This window comes from Ictidomys tridecemlineatus, chromosome 6 (assembly GCF_052094955.1).
Source record: "Ictidomys tridecemlineatus isolate mIctTri1 chromosome 6, mIctTri1.hap1, whole genome shotgun sequence".
Lineage (NCBI taxonomy): Eukaryota > Metazoa > Chordata > Mammalia > Rodentia > Sciuridae > Ictidomys > Ictidomys tridecemlineatus.
The window spans coordinates 196,185,261-196,212,824 of NC_135482.1; the positions used below are offsets into that span (position 1 = coordinate 196,185,261).

Consider the following 27,564-nt stretch of genomic DNA (forward strand, 5'->3'; position numbering starts at 1 on the left):
TATAATAGAGGTTATTCAAAAGTTTCTTGTTGCTTAAGTGACATATAATCTGTGTCACATTTAGGCTAATAGCTGGCAATGAATGAAAGGAGACACATGAGCAAGAAACCTTTGGATGTAATTCCTGTAGTAAATATTGGGACAATCATGGTAAGAAAACTTAATTCTATAACTGCATTTTTCACCTTAAAAGTTAAAATGAAATGCATGATGGTATTTTATTCCTTGACTTATGCAATGCAACATTTTTAATGTAAATAGCACTGACCATATACTGGTGTATATGGTTATCTGGGTTATATCTATTTTTATGTAAATTCTATTTTGTTTCTGGCAAGAAGTGGAACTGAGGCCTGTGTGCAGGTTGCCATTGACCTTTGCTCTGGTGGACGCCGAGATCCAGCTTTTTCTTACAAATAAATGGGACCCTGTTTTCCAATATAAATGTACCGTGTTTTTGTTAGGTACAGTCTGGATCATGGCATGCAGATAGAAATTTAGAGTCTTACTGCAGCTTTCTGTGCATATTTGAACTTTTTAATATTTGTAATTTTGGTGGCAAAGAGAATTTTAGCTTCTGTCAATTTTGTAAGTCTTAAGCTGAACCACGAATACCAGTCCCATAGCGAAGATTAGAACTTGCTTAAGAATTAAATTAGGAAGTCCTATTACATGATTGTACATACCATTTTACATAATTCCATATTGGATATTTAAGCCCCAGGACCTAGGATACACCTAACCCCCCACCAAAGGGTTATGATCATTTATTAGAGTTTTTGAAAATAAAAAAATATATATAAAGCAAAGGCAAAAACACCTAGGTTCTTGACTTAATATTCCAGTTGCTGTCAAAGAGAACTGTATCAAAAGACAGTTTGGGGAATTTAGTTTTTAAATTTCGTACGTGAGGACAGGTGAGCATGAGGAATTAGAGCTCTGTGACACAGCCTGATACCATGTGTCACAGTTGAATGGCTTATGCAGGGAGCAGTGTGTAGACACATACATAGAAAAGAAGGGGAAATTTTTCTTAAGTCCCTTGAAACTTAAAAGATTTACCTTAATTAAATATATAAGCTGTGAGACAGAATTGTGCCAGATTGTTCCAAGCAATCCTTAAAAGTTAATTGTAACTGAGCTCCATGCATTGTGATGTCAGTTTGAACACATTTTGAATATTTTGCTTTCTACAAAGCAGCTAGAGCAGAGAAACAATGAGTCAATAATCTTGACTGTAATTTAAAGACATATTCCATGGAAATAGGGCTAAATAGCATTCTTATCATTGACTTTATGCTAGGATTTAGAAAAGATAAATAGCAAATATGATTTCTAAGAATAATGTGTTTCTATACATTCTTAATTATAAGAAGTCTTGCTTTTGAAAGTTGGTAGCACATATTACGGGAGGTGTATTTTGTGTCAATTCTCCACAATTGCAGGCTGCCTTTCATCTTGTAAATCCTGCTATGTACAGTGACGATCCTGAGTAGGAATGTATTGGAAAGAGAAAATTAAAATGTCCGTCTTTGGACCTGAGCTCTCATGGCACAGCTCCGCTGTATCTTTAAGGTTTCCTGGGCACTCTGCTGTTACGTATTCATGTAATAATCCCTCAGCTGCACTGTGGAGGAGCTGATTGACTCGGTTGGAAACATGCTGATGAAGTGTCAGGTTTTCTTCATCAGTGCTTTTTTATTTTGCCTTTTTTTTGGGGGGGGGTATACTTCAGGTTTATAATCCTCCTGGGATTTTAAGCCAGGACTTAAGATGTTACGGAGCTCTCGTGTACCATTCCTGCCCTGTCTCTTCCTAAAGAGCCTCTCTCCAGTGAGGGGCAGGGCCACATGGGGTTGTACTGTCTGTCTGTACCAGCTTCTGTATTCAAGGCCACTTGCTTGTGTGGAAAGGGGTGGAAGATAAGCTCATGTTTCTAGGGGTCCACAAAGCATTATTTTTTAAAAAAATTTCTAAATTGTAGTCGAAACACTTGGTCTTAGTAAAATGTGACTTGTACATGAGCCATGCCTTCATTTTGGCCCCATCTCTGAAGGAAATGAAGTAAGATTATCTTGTGTGTTCATTTCTGGCTCATTCATAAAATTCATTTGTGAATTACCTAGCTGCCCTTTTAAGTTATTAAGCTAAAAATTTGGAAATACTAAAATGATCTTAAGTATGGAAAGATAAAACTTATTTAGAAATAAAAATCAAATTTATTATTTTAAAGATTATTAGGACCCTGGGCTGGGGTTGTAGCTTAGTGGTGGAGCACTTGCCTAGCACATATGAAGCACTGGGTTCAATTCTCAGTACCACATAAGAATAAAAGTATCGTAGCTATCTACAACTAAAAATATTTTTTAAGAAAAAGAAAAAAAAATTATTAGGGCCCTGTAATCCCAGCAAGTCTGGAGGCTGAGGCAGGAGGATTGCAGGTTCAAAGCCAGCTTCAATAACTTCCAAGGCAACTAAGCAACTTAAGACCCTGTCTCAAAAATAATTTTTTAAAATAATTTTTAATATATATTTTAGTTTTCGGTGGACACAACATCTTTATTTTTATGTGGTGCTGAGGATCGAACCCAGCGCCCCACACATGCCAGGCGAGTGCACTACCGCATGAGCCACATCCCCAGGCCAAATTTAAACATTTTTTAAAGGGCTGGGGATGGAGCCCAGCAGTTAAGTGCCCTTGGGTTCAATCCCTGTTAACCCTCTCCCTTGCAAAAGACAAGAAAAGAAAAATCAGGCAAAAAATGGTTAAAAAACAAATCCTGAAAATACACTGCAGCCAGGCGTGGTGGCACACACCTGCAATCCCAGCAGCTCTGGAGGCTGAGGCAGAAGGATTGAGTTCAAAGCCAGCCTCAGCAAAAGTGAGGCACTCAGCAACTCAGTGAGACCCTGTCACTAAATAAAATTCAAAATAGGGCTAGGGATGTGGCTCAGTGGTTGAGTGCCCCCGAGTTCAATCGCCAATACCAAAAAAACAACAACAACAACAAAAAAAAAAACACTGCAAACTAAGGAACTGAAAACTGCAAAACCACATTTGAATGCAAAACAGTTCTAATGACAAAGTGGACAGTTCACATTGCCACTACCTTAAGTTTTTGCAAAAGGTTTGACTAAATTTTTATTTTCTTTAAATGCTTTCTGAATTCTGTAGACACATTACGGCTCTGGTAATAGTCACTGGAATGACCATATTGCAGTCATCACTGCTGAGGGTTTATGCCCTCTGATGCTCACCTATTTATCTCTTGCCACCATTGGCTTGGGTCAGAATAGGTTTGGTAATTAACTTTGAAGGCCGTATTTTATACAATGATCTTGTACGTGGTGTACGTTAGTGAGCCCCTCCCCTCCTTGAGGCTAGGGTAAGGTGAACTTTAGAAGAAGGATGTCACAGAAGTCACTTTCATTTAGGTCATGATCAAGATCCTGAAATCCTCCAATATTCCCCTGTCCCTTTTTCCTATTATATTTGAAAATTATGGGAAAAAATAAAAGCTGTGAAAGGAAAATTTAGTCATAAGTAACTTTTGGATTATCTCTTAAATTCATGTATTTTCATATCACTCAGGTAAAGCTGGAAATGACAGAGCACAGACATCTATTTTTTAAATGATAAGGTAGAAAATGAAAAATATTTGTTTATTCTTATTCTCACATATGCACCTCCTCTTAGCTCATCAGAAATAATATGTCCATTTGTATGGCAAAAGAAATAATCATCCTAATTCCAGTCAACACATTTTTTTGCCAAATGGCACAAATATACCTCCATTTATATTTTGTATCTTAAAAATGTAGTTTAAAAATAAGACTAAGCGACACTTTTTTTTTTTTTTTTTTTTTTTTACAAAAGTGCCATATATACAAATGTAATGGGTGTGTGTTGAACTTAATTTATAACAATTTCTGTCAGTACAGCATATATTGGAAATTCAAATTGTTTTCAACATACTGAAGTATATTCAGGATAAAGCGAGTCTAATTTCATAATGTAAATCATATTTTTATTATTGACCATATTTTGTTTGAAGTAGTAATAAAATTTTATAACTCAGATTTGAACGTCATAGTACATTATGTGCTAGCCATGGCAAGGACACTTTTTTTTTTATTTCTTTTAAGATATACTTTCTATTTTTCTGTACTGACATATGCAATAAATTGATACATTAAAAGTTTGATTAATGTCAAGTTAGTTTGTATTCAGTCTTTTTAGAGTTTCTGTTAATGTAAAGTCTATCATAAGACATTTAAGTTTCTTCTGATGGTTAAATAAAATTCCTGAGTTTGCACTGAATTTAGTTAATTTTATTCTATTAATGGTATGGATAAAAGATAGAAGCAAGGTTTCTATTTCCTTCCAAGAGTATCACCCTCCCGCAACATCAACTTTCAACTGATACCACAGGTATTTCCTTTAAGTGGACCACTGGTGAATGACTAGGCCCCAAAGCACTCCCCTAGTTACATTGGGGATGAAAGTTTTCCTGTTCCTAGGCATGTGCCTTCTGACGTTGAGAAGTGCTTCTTCAATAAGTCAGTTCTCTCTCCCATTGATACTTTAGTTCATGGTTTAATTTTGTCAAAATGGATGTGTTGGCTGAGCCCTGTGTGGTCTGTAACAGGCCTTCCCTCAGGAGAGAAGATGTTTTCATGCCTGGATGGACTCTGCACAAGTTGACTGACAAGTGTAGACAAGCCTTCAGTGTCCCCGAGAGATGTGCAGGCACGCACTTCCTGAAGACTGTTTCTGTGGGATCTCACACACTGGCTGGAGAGGTCACCAGCCTGTCCAGGGCAAAGTAATTTTACACCACTTCCCGCACCGCCCCCCCAAAAGGGTTGTTTTCACATTCTCACTTTACTCTCCAACTCTTCCTTCAGTCAGCTACATCCTGAAAAGCATAGAGTTAAATCTCAGAAGACAAGTCCCATCATACTGAGGGAAAGGGACGTGGAAGATGTTTTGAATACTTAACTGCAGGGCCCAGATGTTGACTATTGACGTCACCAAGTCAACAGCAACAGCAACTTTTAGCCTATTTTATAAAAGTGAGCTCCGAAGGGCTGAGTGACAGTGTCCGCAGAAAGGAACCTAGATTTGCACTCAGATCTCCAATTCTGAGTCTAGAGCCAACCATATTTGTCATTTTCTCAATGAAGCAATTCAAACCAGTTACTCATGTTGGAATAGGTTCAAAATGTTGAACTGGAATCAGAAGTGGACCAGTTCAGGATCACTCCCAAAATTGCTGTGAACTGCAAATTGGAAGTATCAAGCAGTGAACTACACTTTCTTCAAAGTAATTAAATGTTCCCACAGGAAAATCAAGATGCCAAGCCTGGGACCGTTGTCCTTCCTCAGCCTCGAAAGTAACCACAGCTGGAGGACTCGGAGCCAGCCTCCCGAGGCCTCATGAGTCTTTTGAAATGGATCTTGCTTTCTTTCTCAAGTGGCAGTTATTTCCAAACTTGCCTCTGCTGCCGTTCCAGTCCCTGGAGCCCTTCTGTGACAGCTGGCACTTTCCTCGAGTGCCTGTTGGGTGCCACCTATTGCTCCGACTCCTTTGGCGTTTATTCTTAGCAGTCTTTGAACATTTCCAACGTCACAGGTCCCACTCCTCAGCCTCGCTGCTCTTCTCCCGCTTGGGGAGGATTCCACGCCCCTCCCTGTCCCTGGGTTTTTGTGGCTGCATTTCTCAGTAGATCAAAGTTAGACTTCTCTGTCTGCAGGGCAGAGTTGGCATACAGAGCTTAGCCTGGTGCAGAGGTATCTGTTCTTTCTCCTCCATGAATCAACTCACTCCTCCTCCCTGCTTTGCTTTAGGCCCGATGGGATTTCCTCTAGATCTGATGTGCTCCCACTTCAAGGCCTCTGGGTCCCTGACGCAATACCTTGGTAGCTCTAGGCAATGGTTTCCTCCCCTTTCCAAATACTCATTACATTGAAAGCATTTTGTACTTTGATACTTGATTATATCTAATTCAGTTGTTACATACTGTCTTGTTTTTATTTGTACAAGCCAAGATCTGACAGGGCTGTCACTTCTTTCCATCTAACATAGCACCAGACACAGTGCTAAGCAACTTGTACCCACCAATTATAGTGTTAGTCCAAACTTCTCCCTCTTTAGGAAGAAAATGAAGCACTGAGGTATTTTACATTTTTTAAGGCTCCTGGCCTAGACCTACAAGCAGCAAGCCTGGAAGTTAAATGCACACATCACAAATTAATCATTGAAGTTGAAATGTTGGAAGTTACCCACATAACAGGAGGGAGTCTAGCGTAAGCTGAGCAGAAGACAGAGAGAGGGGCAAAGAGCAGAGGTGTGTGGGGGGCAGGGCAGTGGAGAGCGCTTAAGCCCAGAGCACCAGGGAAGGTCACTTTTCGTGTGTGTCACCTACTCAGTAACTACCCACCAGCTTTCACGTCATTTTTTTTTTTTTAATAAACACCATGTACCTGCAATTTCCTTTATAAAAGTTGATCATCATTAATCTTAAAACCAAAGAGTGACCCTTGGGATAATGTCACCCACTGGCATACCTTGGCCTTTCTTTTCTTCACTCCCAGAGGTGTGAGTTAAGACTCCTCCGTGCTAAACTCATGTGGTGGACTGGCCAGGGATCGTGGCTGGGGAAGGGCAAAGTCGGCAGGCATTACAGGCTGAATGCTGTGTCTCCAAGTTGCATGTGTTGAAACGCCAACCCCCAACAGGATGGTATTACAAAGAAGGTTCTTTGGGAGATAATTAGGTACTGAGGTGGGTCATGTTGGGATCCGTGTCCTGTGGCAGGAGCAGAGCCAGGCAGAAGGCCCTCCCCAGACACAGGCTCTGCTGACATCTTGGTCTTGGACCCTTCTACTCTCCGTAACTGCAGAACTAAATTTATGTTGTCTATGGCATCTTGTTACTGCAGCCCACAGGAGTAAGGCAGCACAGTTTTAATTCTTTCTTACAAGTGATCTTGGAGACGACCTTGGAAGTGAAAGAGAACTAAACTCATGCCAAGTCCTCTATCCCCCCAGGTTATCACTGTCTTTCACCCTTATCTATGATCTTCTGCACCTTAGTCACAGCATCTTGAGTTAGACACCAAGTACACAGCTTCCTAGATATAGATTTTATGTGAGAACAATTATCTTTCCCCAACGAAGAGACCAATGTGTTGGACATGTAACTGGGATTCAGTAAACATTCAATGGATGAAAAAAATCCATGTTTCATGGTAAGTCCTGCACTCCCTGTACTCCGTGATGACATCTTCAGGAAATATGGAGTACCTTTGCTCTCCAGAGATGTACTTAGGAGCAGGAAACGCTTGGCTCGCTCTGTCTGCACCACTGACCTGCATACTGTCCGCTTTACAAGCATCGGGGCAGCCCAAAGTAATCCAGGTGTTAAAGCTAAGATGACCTTAAGGGTCACAGCCCAGCAAAAATTATAGTTATTAAAGCAACTAAAACATTTTTATAATTAAAATATGATCATTAAAGCTGAACCATACATAGCATTATTTTCATTACTAGTATTCAAGATAGTTGGCGTGGATGGCTAACAATGTTTATACATTTTTTAATTAAAAACAAAAACAGAAGCCTTTCATGGGGAGGGGTGAATTCAGACTCTTCAGATGCAAATTTGCCTTCTGTGTAGTACCTGTATATTGCACACCTTGATTATTTGCATTCCATTTCAAAGGGGAGTAGCTAATCTAAAATATAAGTCATTTTTGTTCTAATAGTACAATTGATTTCCCTTATCTCAACAATTATTGCTGCGTGGAGGCTTAAATTCAAGAGGCTTAAATTCAGTACCCTTTCTATCTTAATTAATGGTTAAATCTGGAAGAGAAGGAGAGCTGAGAGCAAATCTACCTGAGGACTTGCTCTTGAGGTCACGGTAGCAAAGCATGTTCTGGTCTCCTATTGGGAGGCGAGAAAGAATTACCAGGGAGTAAGAATGTGGGAATGGAGGAGAGTACACACCTACATTACAATGTGGCTCATAAAGTAGATTGCTTCTTGATCTTCTTTGGGAGCAAAGGGTGCTCTGGCACTTTATTGAATTCCCCTTCCTACTTGAACTCACTTCTTCCTCTAGAGGTCCTCAGTTTGTACCCCCCTCCCCTTCCTTTTCTTCTATCTACTTCTTTATGATGTTCTTGTTTTTTTTCCTTACAATCATGAACTTACAAAAAAGTTGGAAGTAAAGACAATGTTTGAATCATGTTTCCAGTAAGTTCCCAAGCTAATGAACCAGCACCCATGAGTATTTCATTATTTCCTGAAAACGTTCTCTTACATGCTCAGAATGCAACCACTGAAATCAAGAAAGGAACAGATACATTGTTTCATTGAATGTTCAAATCCCTTTCAAATCTTGCCAATTATTCCAATAATGCTCTTGGCAGCAAGAGAATTCACTTGCAGACCACATGCTGCATTAATTCACCAGGTGCCTTTAGCTTGGGTGTTGGCTGATCAATGGCTGCAAACAGCAGATTCTATCCTGACATCTGCATGTTACCTTATAGGGAAAGTCAGTCTTTGCAGATGGGATTAAGTTAAGGAACCAGACTTTGGGAGTTTATTTTAATCTAATCACAAGTGTCCCCAAAGAAGCAGAGGGACACTTAGAGAAATATTTGTGAAGATGCAGGTAGAGATTGTAGTGATGAGCCCACAAGCCAAGCCCCCCACCTAACACCAGCAGCCACCAGGAGCTAGCAGAGGCAAGGAACCAACTCTCCCTGAAGCTGCTCTGGAGGGAATGTGCTCTGCTGACCCCGATTTCAGACTTCAGACCTCCACACTGAGAATGAGGTTCTCTTGTTTGAATTCGAGATTGGACTAATGTTTTACAGCTATGTAGGGAACTGAAATTGATTTTGGCACAGGAAAATAGGGTGCTGCTTGTAACAAAACCTAAAAGATGTAGAAGCAGCTTGCAGTTGGACAGTGGATAGAGGCTGGGAGAATTAAGATACACTGAACAAGGAGTGGAGACTAAAGATGAGACTTGTGGTAGGAGTATAGTCATAGAGGTGCTTCTGGTGAGCACTTGGAAGGAAGCAAGAACATATTAAGAAAAGCATGCCCACACCCCCAGGGCAGTTTGCACTAGCACGTGAGCTTCATTAACTTATTCTCCAAATTGTTAAGCTGTTATATAGGCTTGATCCACGCAGAGAAAACCTGGTCAGTTACCAATTTGGAGAGAGCTAGACCACAGTTGCTCCAGTGACGACATAATGGTCCCTTCAATTTGTCTATCACTGGACTCTGCCAAAGAGACTATACTTATCAGTTCTAATAAATATTGAATATTAGATAATTTTAAACTAATCTTTTTAGAGCAACAATAGTACTTTTTTATCTGTTCTTTTTAGATATGACAGTAGAGCCTATTTTGACTTATTGTACATACATGGGGTATAACTTATTCTACTTAGGTTCTCATTCTTATGGCTAAATAATGTGGAGTATCACTGCTTATGTATTCATATATGAACATAGGAAAATTACACCTGATTCGTTCTACTGCCTTTCCTATTTTTATCCTCCCTCCCTTCCCTTCATTCCCCTTTGTCTAATCCAATGAACTTCTTTTCTTCCCTCTCCCACTTTATTGTAGGTAAGCATCCACATATCAGAGAGAAAATTTGATCTTTGATTTTGGGGAACTGTCTTATTTCACTTGGCATAATAGTATTCAGTTTCATCCACCTTACAAGCAAATACCATAACTCTGTTCTTTATGGCTGAGTAATATTCCTTTGTATATATGTATCACATTTTCTTTATCCTTTCATCTACTGAAGGGCACCTAGGTTGGTTCCATACCTTAGCTATTGTGAATTGAACTTCTACAAACATTGATGTAGCCGCATCATTGTAGTATGCCGAATTTAAATCTGTTGGTTATATGCCAAGGAGTAGGATAACTGAGTCAAATGGTGGTTCCATTCCAAGTTTTCTAAGGAATCTACATACTGTTTTCCAGAGTAGTTGCACCAATTTGCTGGGATTCCACCAGCAATGTATGAGTGTACCCTTTTCCCCACATCCTCGCCAACATTTGTTGTTACTTGTATTCTTGATAATTGCCATCTTGACTGGAGTGAGATGGAATCTCTGTAGTTTTGATTTGCATTTCTCTTGTTGCTAGAGATGTTGAACATTCTTTACATATTTGTTAACTGTTCACATTTCTTCTGTGAAGCATCTGTTCATTCCTTTACCCATTTACTGATTGGGTTATTTGTTCTTTTGGCATTAGGTTTGTTGAGTTTTGTATATCATGAAGGTTAATGCTCTGTTTGAGGTACAGGTGGCAAAGATTTTCCCTCATTCTGTAGGCTGTCTTCACATCCTTGATTGTTTCTTTTGCTATGAAAAGGCTTTTTAGTTTGAAACCATTCCATTTATTTATTCTCAATTTTACTTTTTGCACTTTTGGGAATCTTGTTGAGGAAGTCAGTTCCTAAGCTAACACGATAGAGATTCAGGCCTCCATTTTCTTCTAGTAGGCACAGGGTCTCTGGTTTAATGCCCGACTCCTTTATCCATTTTGAATTGAGTTTTGTGTCAAGTGAGAGATAGGGGTTAGATTCATCCTGCTAGATATGGATTTCTATTTTTTCCAAGCACCATTTGTTGAATAGGGTATCTTTTCTCCAATGTATGTTTTTGGTGCCTTTGTCTAGTATGAGGTAACTGTATTCATGTGGGCTTGTCTCTGTGCCTTCTATTCTGTTCCATTGGTCTTCTTGCCTGGTTTGGTGCCAATATCATGCTGTTTTTATTACTATAGCTCTGTAGTAAAATTTAAGGTCTAGGTATTGTAATGCCTCCTACTTCACCTTTCTTGAAAGCTGAGTATTGCTTTGTCTCTTATTTTTCCAAATGAATTTCATGACTGCTTTTTCTATTTCTATGAAAAATAACACTGGAATTTTAATAGGACTTGCATTAAATTTGCATAGCACTTTTGGTAGTATAAGAACATGGGAGATCTTTTCATTTTCTAAGGTCTTCAATTTCTTTCTTTAGTGTTCTGTAGTTTTCATTATAGAGGTCTTTCACCTCTTTTGTTAGATTGATTCCCAAGTATTTTTCCCCCCAAGGCTATTGTGAATGGTATCTTTTCTAATAATTTCTCTTTCATCAGACTCATCATTGGTATACAGAAATGAAATTGGTTTATGGGTATTAATTTTATATCCTGCTACTTTGCTAAATTTGTTTATGAGTTCTAGAAGTCATGGTGTTTTTTGTTTGTCTTGTCTTAACATAGAACCATGTTGTTGACAAAGAGGGATATTTTCAGCTCTTCTTTTCCAATTACTATTCCTTTTTTATTATTATTTCCTTTGTCTAATTGCTCTGGCTAGGATGTCAATGGCCACGTTGAATAGAAGTGATGAAAGAGGGCATCCCCGTCTTCAACAAGACGATAGGTCTTTAATTTCAGAGTCCCAATGACTTACTCTCTGTTGATTGACATAAAGAATTAAAAATGTAAAGAGAATTTGAGGAAAGGGAGCTTTTAAAAATATTTTTTTAGTTGTAGATGGACATAATACTTTTATTTGTGTATTTATTTATAAGTGGTGCTAAGGATGGAACCCAGTGCCTCACAGGTGCTAGGCAAGTCCTCTACCACTGACTACAGCCCTAGCCCAAGAGCAAGCTTTTAAAGTATTTTCATCCATCTTTTAGAATTTTCTATATAATGATGCAGTTCACAGTTTGGAGATATAAAGCAATGTTTCTCTTTTGCCTGCAAGTACAGTTTATGTTTATCAAATGCTTATTTCCTTCTAAAAACTCATTTTATTCAATCTGGTTGTAAATAGAGTTTAAAGTAATTCTCCTTCCATTATGAGGAGTTCTGTGATTCAGGGATAATATTTCACTGTCTAGGGTCTTGGTTTCCTCATAGCAAACTAAGGGTTTGGCTCGGTTGGGCTCAAAGGTCTCTTTTAGCAAGGGCCTTATGTGATTCTGAGGATGTGAACCTTTAAAGCCACTTCAGAGTTTCATGGTGTTGATCGAAAGCTGTTTTGTAGACACATGTGTCTCCTTTGACTAAGAGAAGCTCATGATTGTATTTATGCACGTTATAAATAAATGCAGTCCAATTGTTGTTTCAACTGTTCTTTATCCAGTGAAATGGAATAGACGACAATTTGTCAGCAATGTTTGGATATATATATTTTTGGATCAATTTAAATGCTATGGTCCTCATTCATGGAACATCTATGATAGCTCCTATTTTCACAGGTAAATTGAATATTTAAATTAGCACATGGTTCTCATTGATTGATGACAGCATCAATGTGCATTAATTAATATCATTATGCTGCATTAAACTTGGACTGATAGAACAGTATTATGAGTAAAACTGGGTCTATGAGCTGGAGAACAAATTTTTTCACTGACATGGGATAGGATTATGCAAAAACAAGGGAAAGTCAACATATCAATAACATTCCTTAAGATTGTGTAAGCCACAGGCAGCAAAACTTTACAATAATTTTATAGTACATTTTTTCCCCAAGCTATAACAACTATATATGTATTTATTACACAGAAGAGGTAACACATTTGTTTCAGGAAAAATATCACTATTTATACTTTTTCGGACTGAAATATTTAGGGTCTGCTTCCAGTATGTTTGAAGAAGAGATATCTGATATCAGATTTCAGACCAGAGGTAAACAAAGATGGCTTCCAGTATCAGATAGTTAACATTTTAGAATAAGAAGCCAGCTTCTGTGTCATCAACTAGAGAATATAAAAAAAAAGAATTGTTTCTTTTAAATGAGCCAAATGGTAATTGTAGAGTGAGAATGCACAATAACTGAAATTAAAGACTTTTCAGGTTTAAAGTAGTCAAACATGCAGCATTAGAGCTTGGAGACGGATTGCTGGGGACAACGCAACCTGAAAACAAGAGAACTGCCTCAGAGAGATGCAAAGTGTGCATCAGGAGAGAGCCAGAAAGAAGCACAGCAAGACCCAAAGCAACAGGGGCTGAGAACTTCCAAAATTTGGTGAAAAATATCAATCTACACATTCAAGGTAAAAGAGCTCCAGGTAGGATAAGCATAAAGTGGTCCTCACTTAGGAACACATGGTAAAAGTCCTGGAAGACAGAGAAAACAGCAGGAGAAACAAGGAAACCCCAGCGAGATGGACATCTGACTAACTGTTAGGAACAGTGGAGGTCGGGAATCTCTGGAGTATACAGTCCAAGTGCTCAAGAGAACTGTCAAACAGGAGACTTGATAACTTATAAAGGAAAGAATTCTATTTGGCCTCTTGGTTCTGAAAGTTCAAGAGCATGGCACTGGCATTGACTCAGTCCAGCCAGAGCAAGAACTCATTCCTACAAGAAAGGCATGAATCCCCCTTTAATACCTTGTCACCTCTTAAAGGTTCAACCCCTTTTAATACCATTACACTGGGGATCAAGCTTCACTTGAGTTTTGGTGGGGACCAACGGTACTTGAACCATAGCAATGTGTATCCTATTTGAGCTGAAAAACACCTGACCTGAAGAGGTTTGCAGAATGAAATGGGGAACCCTCAGCTGGGCAGGGGAGGATTACAGATCCATAGGTAAATGACATGACAGAGAAATTGAAGAGTGATTTTAGAAATGGTTGAAATGGTAAATTTTGTATAACTGCATTTTGCCCCAATTCAAAGACAAAAGTGTCTATAGCTTTAAATTACTGCTGTACATGTTTAAGGATTTTAATTGTCACTAGAAGGTACAGTTTACATCTACTTTTTTATCTTTGGTTAATTATTGCTAATGTTGTGAATAATACATGAGAATTTCACATGAATTTTGTACTGGATCATGATTCCTTGTCCTAAATGTGAAAATATCAAGGGTCTGACTTTTGTTTGATTTTTGAAATTGTTGGAAGCACATTATTCAATTGAAAATATGTAAACAGCTGTAGCCATGAGATAACAGATTATGCTTTTGGCTAAAATTCTGGAAATCACCCCCCTTTTTTATACTAGTGATAGAACAAAGAGGCTTATATTTAAAAGGAAAAAAAATCAGCAAGTTCATTTTAAATTCAGTAAGTTCAGAACTGATTTTCTATTATGAGTTAATGATGAGTTTTTGCTAATTCCTATATCACGTTTTATGAATGTCTACAAGTACTTAAAACAGCTTTTATAAATTTTACATAAAATTATGTTTCTGTAAATAATCAGACTTGGTAATGAAACCATTGAGAACAAATGTCTCCAGCGTTTTATTTTAGCAGTAGGAAAATAAATCTTTGGCTACTGATATAGGACAAAACAAAATGGAATTTAATTTTACTTGAGATAATATATATAGTCTTTCTCTGGGGCTGGGGCTGGGGCTGAGTGGTAGAGCACACACCTAGCACATGCCGGGCCCTGGGTTTGATCCTCAGCATCACATAAAGATAAATAGAGATAAATAATAATAACAATAATATGGAGTCTTTATATACATGATCCTCTTCTGTTCTCCGCCCTGCGTGGGGGTTCTCCACAGCAAGGCTCTGGAGATGAGGTGTGAAGGTGCCTCAGTGTCTTCTGGTAAAGTTGGTGTCTAAACCACTATTAATTTTGAGGAGTACTCAGAGCTCACCATGTGCGTCTTGCTCTTTTCCATTATCAGAGCAGAATACCTGAGGCTCAGTGATCTTGAGAGATGAGTCGACTCGTGGTTCTGGAGGTTCACGGGCACCTGACTGGCTCTAGGGGAGGCCTCAGGGTGGGTGGCACAGGGTGGCAGGAACGCAGGCCTGGGCCACACAGGAAGCCAGCGAGGGTCAGCTCACTCTCAACAGGGCGACCTCCAGGTCCTGGAGAGCTGAGGGCGTGGCCAGTGACCTAAGGACTGCCCACTAGGCCCACCTCTTAAAGACCCGTCACCTCCCACACCACCACTGAGGACCCAGCTCCCCACACAGCAGCACCCAGAGGACAGCCACACGCCCAACACAGCACCTCAGTGGCCCTACGTAGCTAAGGATTATCAAGCTCCGATCGTAGTCAACGGTCATCATTATATGTCATAGCCTGGGCTACTCTGATATTCGTGATTTCTCCACGGGTGTCTAATTTCTTTGGATAACATTTTGTTTTTATGGTAGCATTGTTTTCAATGCTATCGTGCTTTTACAATGAGTGTTCTTTGCTGTAACGCATGTGTCTTGTCTTTTGGTGAATTGTTTGGTTTCATTGCTGAGTTTTATCGTAGTGATTTCTATTGAGACTGTAAACACTGAGTGTGACATTATCAGTCATCTCTTGCTAGTAGCATACCATCCTAGTTGAGTGGCTTGTCAGTCTTGAAGATTGTTTGATGCTGTGGGTTTCAGGTGGGTCTCTGGCAGCCAGGCAGGCTGGAGGGTCCCAGGAAGCTCACTCACATGTTTGCTGTAGTGCTGGGTGTCCAGTCACATGCCTGGTGGCTTGCCTCCTGTTCTCATCGCCCAAGAGGCCAGACCAACTTGCCTCCTGGTGGTCATGGGGAAGGAGTCCAGGAGTATTTAAGAAAGTCAGGTCCTGCCTGCTAAATTCTTCTGGTCAAAGCCATTTGCAAGGTTAGTTTAGAATCATGAGGCAAGGAGACCAAGTGACCTTTTTATGGCAAGAGCTACAAAATCACATTGCAAAAAGCAGCTACCAGAAGGGCTGTTCTAGTCTTGGCAAGTGACCCTTCCTGGGAGCCCATAGGCTTTTTTTTTTTTTTTTTTTAAAGATATTGTGGATTGAACCCAGAGTTGTTTAACCACTGAACCACACCCTCCTCAGCCCTTTTAATATTTTATTTTGAGACAGGGTCTCGCTAAGTTGCTGAGGCTGGCTTTGAACTTTTGATCCTCCTGATCACAACTTGCCTCAGCCTGAGCAACAGGTGTAGCCACCTTGGGATTACAGGTGTGCACCACGTTGCCTGCTAGAAGTTCAACTTTTTATAATGTTGATTAAATTGCTACCTTCCTTGCATATTTTGAAAAAATATCTGATAGCCATAAGTTGTTATCTTGTTTTTGAAGATCTTTGCATCAGATAATGGAATGTGAAATAATATAGCATCAATAATGACGAGGATAAAGCCACAGAAAAACAACTGGAAATACACAGGAAAGACGAGTCGTAGGACACTTTCTCTCAGTCTGTGATAGATCCTATAAATACTACCAAAAAATGGTATTTCAGACTATAATAAGAAAATTAACAAGGATGTACCTTCTTTTAAAATACCTGTTGTAATGTCAGTATTGTTAATCCCTAGGAAATACTAAGTCTTACAAGTAGAAGTACGTAGTAAAATACCTAAATGCAATACCACAATACAGAAATTAGTAAGAAAAAAAATTGTAAAAAGTTCCTGGACATTAAAACAAATTAGTATCTCTTAAGTGACTTAACTTGAAGTGTGACTCCAAACCAAATTTTCAGATTTTCTACAAAAGTTAACAATAGAAAGCAATACATATCAGATACCAATGAATTTCACTAAGCAACCTTCCTGGGAAATTTCAGAGTCTATGTGTTTATGTCAAGAAGTAAGAAAGGAAGAGAATGAGAAAAACTTAAACTAAGGAAGTCAAAGAGCAATCTAGAGAGAAGTAGTGAGAGACAATCATGAAAATAAAACCATCTGAGACTCAACAGCAATGACAAAACTGATTAAGTTTTAGCTATTTTTTAAAGAAATAAAGAGAAGTCACATGTGGAGTTTTTAAAAATACAATTACTAAAGATACAAAAGAAATTTAAAACCAGGTAAGAAACAGTAGTTTTGCACAAGTTTATCAAATAAAATTTGAAATTGTTTGAAATAATCCTGCATAATAGAATTTGAGCTTCATGGAACAGGAGACTTCAATCTGTCTTTCACTTTGTGTGTGTGTGTCCTAGTATCCAGAACCCTCCTCTGGTAACTTCTTTTCCCATTTTTCTTTTGAGTTTTGTTTGTTTTTTGAGTGTAGGAGATATTCTAGTGTATTTCAAATTCCCCTTATTTTTTACTGCATGACTTTATTCATAATGCCTTCTTTGAGCCTGTAAAATAGGTCTAGAAGTGTACCATTTTGTTTCATTTCTGTCCTGTATGTTGTGTAATTATTATGTTTTACAAACTTATTTTTCTTTTTGTATTTCTTTTATCTTCAAGCTTAATTTACTTTCACATTTTTAGCTTTTTAGGACTTCATGAACTATGTGCTCAGTACATCATTTTTCTATTATCCTTTTCTAAAATATTCAACTTTAACTGCCATTTTTCCTCATAAGAAAGCTATAGATGCACTTCACAAGTTTTAATATGCTTTATTTGCCGGTATCTGACAAATCTTGCTCCATAGGGGTTTCGCCTAGCCCTGCCTGTGCTCCACCCTGGGCCTGCGAGAGCACTTTCAAACTGCACCTGCAGGGCTTTTTCCTACAAGATTTGATGGCGTTGCCTCTCTAATCTATCCCACCTCCTTTTACATTTCCTGTATTTTGCGTGTCAAGTGTAAAACATTCTGCTATTTGAGGTTTTAATTTCACTCATTCCTTCATGTTTTAAGTTATTAAACCATTTAATTGGACAATTATTTGTCCAATTGTTCTGCACCTGCAACTTAAAGTTCTGGGAAAGCGGGTTGGCTTTGTCCCATGTTGCTTGTTCCAAGCTCTCCTCCTAGGAGGCTGGGTCTCACAAACCTCTGCTCAGTGGTGCAGTCCAGGCTCCCGTGTAGGAATCCAAGTCCTCAACCTGGGAGTCAGCCTTCAGCCAGCAGGGAAACTTCTGGTCTCCTGATGGTGGCTTTTGTTTCCTGGGAGCCCCTCCCAAGGTCCCTTAGCCCTGGAGGGACATGGAGGACTCGCCCCAAGCATTTCATTCTCCAATCTTGGAGGCTCCAGGAAGTGGCACATTCTGTGAGGCTGATGGTGGTCCACAGATGGCGGATTTTTGATAGAATGAGCAGCAAAGTCTCTGATCTTAGAAATAGTCTTGTAAATTTTTATAGTGGAGAAAAAAACTCATCATTTTTCTCCGCCTAGAACCAATGACAGCCCCAAAGGCCTCCCTGACATCCAGCTGCCCTGGGCTCAGAGGAGAGCCAACTTGACACTGGAGAAGAACAAAGCCTTCCTGCACATTCCTGTTGTGTTTCCTCAAACTGCGGGGCCTCCCTGGTTTCTCCTTAGTTTGAGACTGTCTTGTTCTTCCATGGAGCCCCACAGTTCTGGTTTGGTATCCTCCCTCCTGAAAGGGGCAAGTAGGTACATTCTGGTTCTACGCAGAAAAGACAGGTTGATCAAAGAGCTCTTCACATAATAGCAGTTTAAAAGACATTGTTTTCTTATGTTTCCTAACATTATGAAATAATTCAATAACTTTATGGTAGAACTGGAAATAAGACTTTTCTTAAAAAAAATAGTTTTCTAGCTATGAATCCTGACCTTTATCTCCATATTGCACTTTTAAAAACGTGGACATCTGGAAAATTTCTGAAAGAACATACAAAATTATGTTATGCAAAGTTCTTTGGTATTAGAAATACAATTCTTGAACTAGCAGAATTAGTTGGGATATCTTTGGATGCATTACTGTCCAATCTTGTGTCATGTTGGCTGAAGCAACAAGGAAAACATGGGGCCCTGTGTGGGACACAAAAAGGAGATGATTCAGCAGCAGAGGAGATGCTTCCAGGGTCCTGCCCTCCTGGCCTCAGCCTGGTCATCACAGCAGCTGCAGAATGGCCTCTGCAGGGCTAGGAAGTGACATGCAGACGTGCATGTCCAGTGGACTGAGTATCTCTTTCTCGTGCTTCTTCATAAAACATGACGGGTATGGCAACAAATATAGCAACAAATATGCTCATCCTTTGGGCTTGGCAATCGGTGGTGATGTGGATGGAATGGATGAGGATTCCCCTTTGTAGGATTGTGTCAGCATCTTGCAAAGATGTACATCTGAACAAAGTCAGTCTCTGGATTTGGGCTCAGGACACGTCTGATAAGATGATAAAACAACACTGGAAATGTGGCTATTTCTGCCCTCAGAGTCTGACTCCTCATCCCTCCTTTCATGTCTGACATTTAATAATAAAATAGATATTTTATTTGAAATTTTGCTTAATTTTTAAAAGCAGAGGACATCACATAAGTTTCATAAATGATCTTTCCTGCATGGGTAGAACTAATTTATCATTTCTCCCAAAGTTTTTGAAATGATCATATGTGTACTTGCCTATGTGTGTCAATATGCAGTGTGTCTGTGTGTGGAAAAAAGAAAAATTCATTCCTCAATGTTCTCACATCAACTGACATTAATTATTAGCAAAAACACTCTTGTCTTTATGGTCAAGAATGACAGATTAAATTATACTCTAATTGAAAATAGTGTTGAAATAAACAAATTTCTTTATAACACACTGATTCATGGGCATTAAATCCAAAAGCAATTGCACAACAAAAAGAAGGTAGGCTTAACCCAGAAATCTGAAAGATCCAACTCTTGGGTTCAAGTTCTTAGAAAAGTAGATTATTTTCCCAGAAGTGACAAAAATTCAGCCCCAATTAGTGTATGCATGCTCCTTTTTATAGAAAAACTCTCAGGAAATGGGTATGAGCATCCCAGCCACATCACCCTTTTGTAAAAGAAATGTCTGGAGTCACCTCCATAAATAACCCACACACCACTTCATGGTTAAAGTCAACTTTAGCTAAAACTATATGAGTCACTGACTGCAAGTTGTTCTACCAAAAACAAAATGATTTTTTGTTCTGAATTATATAATTATTTGTATGGGATCATTTTCTGTGCCTGAGCCCTTTCAGCCAGCAGCTGAGCTGTGTATTCAGGCCGTCCTCACATCTGGAAGAGCTGTGGTCGCCACGCTTGCTGTGACCACCATGCTGGTCCTCATGCGATGCCTTCTCCTCAAAGAAAGCGGAGAAGACGACATCTGCTGAACTTTATAATTCTAAATAGTTTTCTTAACCAGAAACTTATAATTCAGCTTTTTGAATATTTTTGAAGCAGCCAATGTAAAAATAGCAAGTTGGCAAAGACTGAATGTGTATTTTGTCCTGTGGTTCTGCCCCTTGGTTGAACTGATAACTCATTTTTTTCAACCCTACCTGCCCATCCTGAGTGCAGGGGACAATTTGGACAATCCCAGGCCATGGTATCTCAATCATGGTGTTTGTTACATGGAATATACCACCCACAGTACACAGGGAAAGTGTCTGGATGCTGACAGTGGACACTCGACCAAGTTCCGTGGCTCGGGTTCGGTGGCTTTCCTCCCTGGATAGACTGTGCTGTGTTGTTCAATGAATACAAATGTGCTCTTTGTTTAACAGAACTTCGGTTAAATTATCAAACCATTTCCTCTACCGGAAACAGGTCTTTGTTTTATGGAGAAATAACTTCCTTTTGTTCATAAGAAGTCATAGAAATCTAAATGGCATCTATGGCTCTATCTGTCTTTGGAGAAAATCTAGTTGTGTGTCCTCTAAGAAGGGCATGCAGACAGCAACACCTGCTTGCCCATCTGGGTCACAGGGGCTGCTGGCCACCTTCCCTGGAAGGAGTGGTAGCCTCTCTGTGCACAGTGTCACCCTCGGCAAACAACCAGCAGATGCTTGTTTCAGAATGGCCTGAACATAGGCTGACCAGGGACTCTGTCTTGTGGAGGTCAGCATGAAGTTCACTGCCCTGTAGAGCAGCGGAGACAGAGGCCATTCTCTAAAGCAGCTGGGTCATTCTGCTTAACAGCTTTGACCCAAGCACATGGAGAGGGGGCTCATCAGAAGTCACATTAAATCACAGGGGAATGAGGTCTCCAGGGTGTCCTCATGAAAGTAAGGATCATTGGTTCCTGCTTTGCCTGGAACACGGATTTCTGTATGTATTTAGGGAATATTACCACACACCGAATGAGTTCTGTCTGTTCACTGCCAGCCTGGAGGGCTTTGGACCTCCCCAACTAACCCCATTTGTCATTGCAAGTTTGTCCAGGATGCCTCACCCTGATCCACCTGCAGCAAGGACCCTGACAGAAGAACTGTAGTGTGATGTTTGACACCACAGACCCTGCATGCGAACCTATAGAATAAGGCTCCCACCCGAGAAAGCAGAGGCAGAGAGCAGCTTGCTTGGGGGAAGGGAAGTTGGTGCTGGTCTAGGATGAGCCGTCAAGATCAGATAGGACTGGAAGGGCTGAGGCATGTCCTGCAGCACGCGAAGTCCACCACACCAGACCAAGTGACTCTGGCTTGATTCAGGCCACTTTGTGTCTGCCTGTTGAGTGGGATTTATAGACTTGTCACTGTGGGTTTTATAGACAAGTCATTTTTAAAAAAGCAGAGGAAAAAAGGGATAGCTTGATGACCTCAACTCATTGGAAAGACAACAGGAAATGGGAACTTATCAGAGGGTACTTGGTGTCACCTGGTGAAAGTGAAGATGTACCTACTCTCAGCAGGTGCTTGCTGGATACATTCCTACAGATGTTACAGGGGCAATTGAACAAAAGTACTTCTTGCACCACAATAATAGTGAGAATATTTCATTTATCCTTTGAATATAAACAAAGGATAGTGAATGGAAAAAACAGTAGTTTTTAAGATGTAGTTTGTTAGCACCTTCCTGTAAGCCTGGTTCTGCACCTCGGGCACAGTTCCTGTTATCACCCCATTTCACAGAGGAGGAAATTAAATTGCACAGACCTTCCACGAATTGCTTAAGGAGGGCAAAGGGTGGAAGCAAGATTAGAATCCTGGAAGTTTGAGGTACTTACCTTTATGCTGTATCACTTCTGTAACCTTATTAAGGCTGTAAGGAGAGGGGGCTGTGAGACAAAGCTACCGCTCAGTACCCCCAGCACATGGAGTAGTGCGCACCCAGGCTTGCTAAGTCCTCCCTAACTTTGTTGTAAGATGAATCACCATTTGGACGCTGGGGCAAAGCAGTCAGGAACTGGTGCTAGTGCAGGAATCAGCCATCAAGACAGGGCAGGATCCAGATGAGTGAACATTCCCTGCAGTGCACTACCCTCACTTCCAGATGAAGTGATTGGGTTGATTCAGGACCTTGTATGTCGGTAGCTTTTGGACAGGCAGGGTCAAGTGGGAATGAGGAGTTTGGAGCTGGAGATAAAGCTAAGACTCCTCCAGGGAGCCTCACAGTGAGCAGGGTGTCCCAGTGGCAAGGGGGAGGTGCAGTTGGCTCAAAGCTGCGTCACATTCTTGTTATTGCATTGTTAAGATAACAAGAACAATCCCCAGTGGGCTTCCAAGCCTCCTTTAAGGATTTGCCATTTGTCTCCTCCTTGGGGACTGTTCATAAATCACCCTCTAGCTAAACACAACTCGGTGCTAAAGCACTTGGCTTATCCGACCTTCCAATTGTTGTCGTGACTCCAGCGGGAGCTTTCAATGTTCCCTTTCCCTTTCCCTAGAAGCCATGTGCTTCCAAGTAGACCCCATTCTCCCCTAAAGCTTGGGGGTGAATCTCCTTAAATTCGTCTTAAGCCTTCTCTTCCAGAGCACCAGCTTAAACCGTCTCCTCAGCGGGCGAGAGGGGCCTCGCATCTCCTTGAGCATGAGTCCTTTGAGTTGGCATTAAAATTCTTACAAAAACTGAAAGTGAAATGAGGAAGACAGATTGAGCAATCCACAGAAGGGCAAACGCCAGTAAAGCCAGGGCCCAGGAGGGGCAAAGATGCACAAGGGGAGAAAGAAGAAAAGCAGGAGAGCGCTCCGGAGGGGGAGAGCCCGGGGCTGCCTCGCAGTCAATGCGGGACCTCGAGGCACACAGATAACAGGAAATGATCCGTCCTCTGTGGTCACTCATTGTAAAGGCCCCAGCCTTCAAAGTGCAAGTCGGGGAATGGATGACTCCACGGAGTGGGAGCAGGCACGCCTTTCTTCTTGCCTCAAGAAAGGGGGAGAAATGAAACTAGAGTGTGTTCCCATCCTCCCACAGAAGGAAAGCCCCTCGGTCCGATTCTCCAGAGATGCAAAGCTGCTGGCCGTGACCCTGCTGCTGGCCCTACTCTCCAGTGGCCTCACGCTTATCTCTTTCTACCGCGTGTCCACCCTGCAAGCGGACCTGGAAAGCCTCCGCGCAGAACTGCAGGGCCACCGCGCACCAATGCCCACCCCGACCCAGGCAGGAGCCGCGGCTCCCGCGGCCCCAGCGGGACTGAAAGTGAGTCCTGCGCCTGCACCGAAGCCCCCAGCCCCGCCGCCCCCAGCCCCGCACAGCCGCCAGGCCAATAACCTCCCTTCTCTGTTCACAGGGCATCTTTGCCGCAGCCGCTCTGGGGGAGAGCCACTCTAGCCCCGGCAGCAGGAACCGGCGTGCGCTTGAGGGGTCCCAAGAAGCAGGTAGGTGGTGGGCGGGGCTGCGTGCACACAGGTGCGGAGAAAGCATCCCGCCTGCAGAGCTACAGGTGCGCATAGCCTCTCTAAACCTCCAAAGTACAGACTAGGAACTTTGCCATCTAAGCCACAGGGCTGGGGGCAGAGCGCCAGCACCCGGGGCTGCCTAGGCGGCACAGCCTGCGGGTCCTCGCAGGGGGCTGTGCGGGTAGAAGCATCCCTCCCTGGGCGCTACTTCTCTGCGCTGCGTGGCGAGCACGCTTGAGGCCAAGGGGAGGCAGGTTTGTCCTCCAGTGCGTGGTGCCCTCCATCCCTGCGGAAGCACAGCGACAGAGCACCTCGTCACCGCAGAGGTAGACCCGCTACCTGCATCTCCCAGAGTCCCTGGTGTTGCATGCAGGAGCCCCAGGAAGGGGATCCCGGGATCACCCCGGGATGCGAGTGCTTTTTCCCCGTTTCCTTTAAGGAGATTTTGTACCCGCACACGCACGCACACGCGGATTTAAAGATTCTCCTTCACCCAGACTTCCCCAGCAGAGCCATGCGTGTGTGATCACTTCTGCCACGCTCAGGTCCTCTGGTTCCCTTGAGCTTTTTACAGAGTTGAAGTAGACCGTCAAGGTCACCTATTCATTTCCAAGATGGTAGGAAGTGTTGGCATTGGGTTGGTCCGCATGATGGCTTCACGGATCTGGGCACTGCTTCCCTGCGGTGTCGAGGGAACATACTTGAACACCTGGAAGGTGCCAGGCAGGTGTGGCCCTGGATCGGCTTTTCACCCGATTTCACGTCACCTTCAGAGTCTGGGGGCCACAGAGCACTGTCCCCCTGTGTGTGCACTTCAGGAGAGAAGCCTGTGACCCGGAGAGGGGACAGGTGTCCTGCGCACACGCCAAGTGCTGACTGGAAACAGTTTTTAACCACGTGCCATGTTTACTGAAAATTCTTCCTCATCTCAGATAATCCTTTTTGTATCTGGTTAGCTTGTCTTTGGGCTATTTAACAACTGGCTTTAAACATTTTTTTTAAACTAGGAAACTCATTGTTTTAACATCTTATTTTTGTATTTTGTATTTATCATCTATACTTTCTACATAAAATAAGAGCATGTAATGCTATGATAGATTTTTTTTCACTTTGACAAGCATTTAAGCTGTTTCTAGTCATTCTCACATCTGTATTAAGTTGTATAATTTTAATTTGACCGTTTTCTTTTTTGGCTATAATAGAACATGTAAAATTTTGTGCATATCTTTCATTTCTGAGGAATTATATATTCAATATAAATTTTGCAACATGAATTTCTGAGCTTAACAGACTGGACATGCTACTTATTGTCACAGCATTTTCAAAATGAGTTATAAGCCTATGCATACAAAAATGTACTATACCAGTTTTCCACGTTATTGCTAGCATTTTGTCTTTAAATATTTGTTTTGGCTAATTTAGTAGTTGTAACATAGAATCTCAAATTTACTTTAATGTGTTGCTTATTTATAATAATGAATATCATTCTGTATATTTTGATTACTTCTAACTAGATGTTTTACTAATTTTTAATTCTAATTTCCCACCACCCTAATATTTTATGATTTTGTATAAACTCTGAGGCATTATTGATCAAAACTGTGATGTAAATATTTTCACATAATTTTGCTGCTCTTTTAACATATGTATATAAGATTTTGCATCTGTGTTAATGAGGTCATCTGTTCCTTTTGATTTTCTCTAAGTAAGCTAAGTGTGTATGTGTTCATAATCTCTTGTTTTACTCTATTTACTAATACTTAGGACTCGTTCATAGTTTAGTGTTTTTTGTTTGTTTTTTTGTTTTGGGGTTTTAACACATCGATCCTTCTGGTATTTATTTTGGTGAATCATCTCATGCTGGCATTTACTTCCTCCTCTCTTCTTTTCTCTTCCAGACTGCTACCTTATCCCAATGTAGTAGATGTTTATATTTAACTCCTTTGTGTTGGGAAAGTTACTGGAATGTGTTCAGTTCCTCATACAATTGAAACCGAGTCTTTTTTTAATCATTGATTTATTGTTCTATTTATCTGCTATAAATAAGCCATGTTGAGTATTTTGTATTATAATGGGCTTCAGTATCTAGTAAGGTCAGGATTCTTCAGTCATTTTTAATCTCTGCTACCATTCCACTGCTTCTAAATTTATCATTCTAAAGAGAACATACTCATTTCTACATATTTAAGAATAGATTTAAAAATAGCTTCCTGAGTCACACTTTGCCAAGATTTATCATATTAGATTTTAAAATTTCCTTCCATTTGCATATTTTTAATTATTTCTGGATTTGGGCATCCCCAAATTGTAGGTTGAAAAGTGTTGTGGTATTGGTTTTTTGTTTGGGGCTCCCCCACCCCCGAATAACTTGCAATTTGTAGCAAGTTTGGAGAATAAGAGAAGACTAACAAAGTGAACCAAAACATGACCCTCATTTCTGCAGCCCACATGCAGTCGCCATCACTATTTCCATGATTTACCTTAGACTTTTTCTAACAATCGTAGAGCCAAGGTGGAGGGTTTGAGGGCAAGACTCTCGGGGACAGGTGAGAGCTGCCGTCACTTGTCAGGGCACTTCACCTGCATTGTTTACATAGTAAGCTTTTTCAGAGGAAGTACCAGTTCAGAATTCATGTCTCTGTTCCCAAGAGAAATGGCTGCAATACAAGGGCTTTTTGTTGTTTGTTCAGAAAGGTCTTGGTTTGGGATTGAGAAGATGCACGCAGCTTAAATCTATGCTTCTTTTTGATTTTGTCTCCACTCCAGTTGTTCTGGTTTCTTTAAGACTAAGTGTGGGCTGTCCTTTGGCTTTCAGAGGGTTCACTTATCCTGGTTTATCAACTGTCCCCAGGTTTTTTCAGAACCACTGACGTTTCTATTGAAGTTTATGAAACAGTAGGTGTGGATGTGATGGCTAGCCCACAGCCCCCCCTCCAGGTCCTCCCAAGGACAATTGCTGCTTTTACTTAATTGGAAAGCTTAGCTTTTTGGCTTGAATTTTGTTTCTTAATTATTGTGTGTTCCATATTAAAGTTTTATTAAGCTTAATGTGCTTCAAAAGATCATTCTGATTATAGTATAACAAACAGAAATTCGGGGAAATCCAGGACTAAAAAAAAAAAAATGTCCAAGTAGCTCATCTTAGCCAATCATCGTTAAGCCCATAAATGTGTTTGGAAATATTCCCAATTAAAAAAAATTAAAGCAATTGGCTTCAGAAATGTTATATAATACAATTTTTGTACAAATGGAGTTTTGATAATCTGGGTTTTAAAAACTCACCTAAGGGCAATTTTCATTTTAGGATCCTAAGGATAAGCATCTTCAGACTTCATCAAGAAAGTGAATTCTTTCAAATAAGTTGCTACTGAACAATAACAGTTGTTGCTCAGTAACGTTGCAAGTAACGTTTGCATTTCCTCCCTCATTATTCAATAGAAAATTTAAGAACTATTGAAAATATGTGCATTTTAGATAAAATAAAGTAAATTTATCTTTATCATTTTTATAGTTTTCATCAATGTTTTACTGTTACAATTGAGATAACAAGAATAATACAAAGAAATAGAAATGAAAAGATTGCCCATATTTCAAAATTTTACAATAATTACTTGGAAGATAGCCAAGTTTATTTTTCCCCATGTTTACCTTAGATCAGTTATTTTCAAGTTACAGAAAAGTTGCATGAACATGACAGAGTGGGTGTATCTGCATCCATCTTCCCCTAGCATTACCACCTTCCATGAGCGTGGCCCCATGGCACAAGGAAGGCACCAACATGGGACTCCACTACTAACCAAACTCAAGGCCTTCTTTTTTGGATTTTGGGATTCCTCATGGATGGATTTCTTTTTTTAATGTTTCAGGGTGAATCAAGGATACTACTTTACGGTTAACATTTTTTAAGGTGAGAATTTCAAGTATAGTGCACATAATTAACACCTAATATTGTAACATAAGCATTTCTCTCAGATCATCTTTTTTAATTGTGAGAAGTGAAGATATCAGTGTTATTTTTGAGTCTCCTTTCTTGAACTCCTAGTCCCACTCATTCACAAGGGAAGGCGAGCTACCTGGCAGGTCCTCGGTGTTTCTTGTTTTCTGGT

General features: G+C 40.5%; 1 protein-coding gene across 2 annotated transcripts in view; it reads left to right on the forward strand.

Annotated features, from left to right (window-relative positions):
- Positions 1-15: 15 nt before the first annotated feature.
- Tnfsf13b (TNF superfamily member 13b) overlaps positions 16-27,564 on the forward strand; it is a 57,007-nt gene continuing 29,458 nt past the window's right edge. Inside the window, exons 1-2 of one of the 2 annotated variants that reach the window (XM_078016330.1) lie at positions 16-23,258; positions 23,350-23,437. In XM_078016330.1, the coding sequence (XP_077872456.1) occupies positions 22,770-23,258; positions 23,350-23,437 (577 nt within the window). In that variant the 5' untranslated portion in view covers positions 16-22,769. The remainder of the gene's footprint in view (positions 23,259-23,349; positions 23,438-27,564) is intronic. The other variant, XM_021729618.3, reaches the window with a different exon arrangement.